At 35.0% G+C, this 4948-nt stretch overlaps 1 protein-coding gene across 11 annotated transcripts in view; it reads left to right on the forward strand.

Annotated features, from left to right (window-relative positions):
- The window catches only part of LOC106879787 (diacylglycerol kinase beta), a 391710-nt gene that overhangs the window by 309942 nt on the left and 76820 nt on the right, over nt 1-4948 (forward strand). For all 11 annotated transcript variants that reach the window (XM_052973954.1, XM_052973955.1, XM_052973949.1 and 8 more), the window contains 2 exons: nt 642-716; nt 4435-4554. In XM_052973954.1, coding sequence (XP_052829914.1) covers nt 642-716; nt 4435-4554 — 195 coding nt within the window. The remainder of the gene's footprint in view (nt 1-641; nt 717-4434; nt 4555-4948) is intronic.

Genomic DNA, 4948 nt, shown 5'->3' on the forward strand with positions numbered 1-4948 from the left:
GTGTATATATATATATATATATATATATATATATAAATATATATACCATGGACTCTCGTCATTAGTTGACGTATGAAGGTTTGGTAATTTCTTGCCGAACAACTACACAGATGATACGTTTATAGAGATCAAACGTTTGTGTTCACATATGCTCACTCCCTCCATCAAATCAACATTACCTGTACAGGTACACCGTGTGCCACATGTCAGGTGACGAAATGATTGCAGAGCAACATGAAATGAAGTGCTTTGCTCAAGAACACATCGCAATGCCCGGTCTGGGAATCGAGCCCATGATCTCACAATCATGAGTGCAACACCCTAACCACTAAGCTACATGTATATATATATATATATATATATATATATATATATATATATATATGAATGCTGAATTGCATTGAAGAAATGAGAGAGAAGAGTGCTCAATATATATTGCTAAGTATTTGGTTATATGGCTTTTGGAACAGAATTTTTATGTTGTAGCTTGAGTTTCATGCTTCTGTGATCAACAGGTACCATATCTATGTGTACATGTTTGTTTATGTGTGTGTGTGTGTGTATGTGTGTGTGTGTTAGGAAGACCATGAGTATGTAGTTTGACTATTTGAATGTCTAATTGTTATTTGTTTCATATTCAGGAAATTGATTGTATCATCAACCAAATGATGTCAGTTGCTGAGTACCTTGGTTGGGATGTTTCCGAGCTAAAACCGGTAAGTATGAAGCTCTTCCAAAGCATTACCTCTTATGTATTAAATACTTGGAAATATCATATTTTCTAAATGTAGTATATAGTGTATACATGTAGTATAACATTGTTTCCAAATCACAGGAAATTTCACATGGAATTTTTGGTCTTCCAAATTCATCTTGGTGTATAAATCCACCTACCTTTATTGGGTGTAAATTTGTATGCTGGAAAATACTGTAGCAGTTTTGTCTTGGTTTTATACCTGTCTGAAGCAAGTGTGATAAATGCATTGTAGGATTTGAACTAACTGAAAAGGGAATTATCTCTTTCACTGATAAATTCTAATATGAATTTAGTTTAAACTTGGGTTAGAAATAGCACTAATAAAGAAAATAATGATTCCTTAATCGATTGTCAACTTTGGCCTTCACTCATCAATATAGTTTCTAATAACCATAACTACCATTGGCCCTTTTATTGCAGAAATCAGAATTATCCACTCAAAATTTCATTACCCTTAACTTCAGAAAGCAGTTTTATGTACCTCTCTATCTTTTGTTGAGGAATGTTTTGCTTGGAATTTTTTTCTATTGAGATATATCAAGTTTGTTAGGGTAATATGTCTTGCTGAAAGTACCAATTCTATTTTTTTGGTAAATATTTAAAAATCATATTTGGAATAACCATGAAATTTATTTTCACAGTGACAGGATTAATACAGTGTGAACATTGCACTATCTGTTATACTCCTCTATCCCAAGACCTGCTGAGGGATTGCTAGAAGTAGCTATCGAATCCCTCTAAAATTATGCACTGTTGCATTAAATAGTGAAGGACACATTGGTTGATGTAGTCTGATCTTCTACATCCAGAATCTGTCAAAGAAGATAATTTTGTCATTTGAGTCTAGTTAAAACTAAAGCTTTTTATATACTTTGTCAAGGTGAAACTGAACTTGTTGGGATGTGGGGATTTGTCAAATACCATTGCTTTTACTATATAGAAGTGAAACTTGGGTATAAACAAAAATATTGTCAAATAAATTAGAAGTCTTTGAGATGCTGACATATAGACAAAAGTAAGCTGGAAATTAATGAAATAATATTCTTAAATGCAGAAAAATAAATTCTAATATGTCTTGTTGATGCAGAATATGTTCAAATGGCTCTGAAGCTATAACAGCTGTTGATTGTAAAATTTACTTTCTATAAGTTGTTATGCTACTGGTCATGTTGTTGCATTGCTGGCTGGTTGTGTTTTATTGCATACTGCATAGCTGCAGGAGCAGTCTTTGTCACCACTGTGCTATTTGGTTACTGAACTGATCATTGCCAATGATTAGGCATACCCATTTATATAGCATCACACTAATCACTGATTGGTTGAGAAGAATTTATTAGATTACTTCAGCCAACTAGTAAATTTGTGTGAACAAGTTTACATCACTGTCAAATCATAAATATTGTTTTTCCTTTTTCCAGAAAGATTCAGTACAAGATATTTGACTAACTAATTGTCTGTATTTGCAACATCCTTACAGCTTACTCTCTTTATTGCTCACTAATGAAGTAAAGGAAATTTGATTATACTAATCAAAGAGATTGCAAAGAACTGAACCAAAATGCTCCACTGATTTTTATTAAGTGGTATGTTAAGGATCAGTGTTTGTATACACATCTTTAAGTGTGCACAACAATGGGAATTTCTCATAGCTGAGTAAGTCATCTGCTTCTGTGTGCATGTGTATGATAAATTTCATATGGAATTGACTATTGTATAACAACCATTACATGAGCAACCTGGACCAAAAGCCAGTGACTAGATTTGGTAGCAAGAGCTTGGCCCAAGGTTGAACATTCCTAGACAATTTAGTACAGTCTCCCATCATGTACCAAAACTATGTACAATAAATTATCTTACCAAGATACAATAAGATGCCAGACTAAGACTTCAGTTCAAGTGCAGATAATCCAATACCCTATTAATTTAATTGTCTCACCTTTACAATGCTCTATAAAATAAATTACTATTTGAGACAATATCCTACACTCTTGGATGGTTGATTAAGTCTGTTATCTTGTTTAATACCTTCTAAAAGTCCTTAGACACCTTTAATAAAATCCATTCACTCTTTTGTAAGTATTAAGGTCAGGCCTCTAGTCTAAGTATAGCATTCTCATTTCTAGCCCTCTGAGGTTTCAAAGGGGATCGACCCTTCTTCTAACTAAACTATAGAGAACAAACAAAAACAAAAAAAAAATGTATTTTTTAATAAAGTGTTCGTTTTAGTCATAAGAGTTCTAAGTGATATTGATTGTTATTTTCCTGAGAACGGATTCTCTTTCAAAACTACAAACGACTGGAATTATAGACCAATTAATTAATTGCCCTCTACTTTGAAATTGTTCTTCACTAGAAGCAGATGAAATAAACATCAGAAATGCTTTGCTCCATGAAGAAATTGCAGGAGCTACTTAGAAGTATTACAAGCTCTTTCTTTTCTGAATTCATTGCAAATGTTGGACTCCCTTCTGTATCATGATCAGATATCTCTGGGTCTCAAGTCTTTTGCCCCTTTACCTATCTGCTTCACCTGAGTGGGGCAGCAAGGATTGAATTAATTTTTGCTTGTGAAATGGTTCCACTTGTGGTCACTTGTCAACCACAGCCACTTTGAGCCGGTTTCAATATCATCATTAAAAATGAGATTTTGTTTAATAATCTGCAAAATTACAACCTCACTTTGCCTCATTGAAAGCTGTCTTTCTTTCCTAGTTGTTAATATCTGCAACAGTTGCTTTTACATAGAATATTATTAAGTCTTGTTTTGTCTTCTTTTTTGTTTGTTTTTTTTTTGTCTTTATCTTCTCTGCTGTTTATACATAAATGAAGACAATCAAAAATGCATTTACATATTGTCTAATTTTGTTGAATAAATTTGTGATTCTTACTGTCTTCCTTTTAAAAATCTCACTAAAACATAGCATTTTTTACTAATAATAATATCCATATCTGTCTGCGCAGCTAGCTAGACAGACAAACAGACAGTTATTCATCATCATCATCATAATCATCATCTAACATCCACATTCCCTGTTGGCATGGCTCAGACTGTTTAACAGGATCCAGTGGGCCAGAGGACTGAATCATGCTCCAGTGTCTGTTTTCACATGGTTTCCATGTTGGAATGACTTCTCTAATGCCAATCACTTTACAACAAGTACTGGATGCTTTTTTCTCATTGTCCCAGCACTAGTGAGGTCACCTTGCATCTTATTGGACTGTGAACCCTGAAGAGCGAGCAACTTTATACTGGGAGAACGACTAATTACATTTTAGAAGAAAAGGTGCTTCAGTGGTTAGAGTGTTGGGCTCACAGTCATTTGGTAGTGAGTTCAATTTTTGGACCTGGCTGTGTGTTGTGTTCTTGAGAAAGAGTCTTTATTTCTTGTTGCTCCAGTTCACTCAGCTCTAGAGGTCAGCTGTGACATCACTGGTGCCAATCTGTATTGGTTTTGCCTTTCCCTTGGATAGCCTCAGTGGTATGGAGAGGAGAGACTGGTATGCATGGGTGACTGTTGGTCTTCCACAAAGAACCTGGATTTGTGCTTTGGGGGGTAACTTTCGAGGTGCAATCCCATGGTCATTCATGACAAGGGGTATTTACTTTTCTTTTTTATATTGTCTTCAACTTCTATAGAAATCTAACTGCTTTCCTTTGTTATTATGCATATTGACAGATTCTGCAAGACATGATGAGAGCCATTGACTACGATTCCGATGGAAGAGTGACACTTGAAGAATGGAAGAAGGGTGGCCTTACAACAATCCCGCTTTTAGTCCTGCTTGGTCTTGATGTTGTAAGTATTGTTGAAATTTTATGAATTCCTGCACAAGTAAACCGTGAAGAAAATTCTACTTTCATCTTTCCAGGATCGATCAAATAAATACCAGTATTACAGTGCTGTTGTGTGTGTGTGTTTGTTAAGTACTGGGGTCAATTTGTTTCAGGAAATGCTGCAAAGTAATGTCTCAGCATGGCCACAAGCCAGTGACTGAAACAAGTAAAAAATAAAAGGCAATATAATATGAGTGGTTGTGTGGTAAGTAGCTTGCTTACCAACCACATGGTTCCAGGTTCAGTCCCAATGCATAGCACCTTGGGCAAGTGTCTTCTACTATAACCTCAGGCCGACCAAAGCCTTGTGAGTGGATTTGGTAGATGGAAACTGAAAGAAGCCCGTTGTATATATA

The sequence above is a fragment of the Octopus bimaculoides genome, chromosome 17 (assembly GCF_001194135.2).
Source record: "Octopus bimaculoides isolate UCB-OBI-ISO-001 chromosome 17, ASM119413v2, whole genome shotgun sequence".
NCBI classification, from domain to species: Eukaryota; Metazoa; Mollusca; class Cephalopoda; order Octopoda; family Octopodidae; genus Octopus; species Octopus bimaculoides.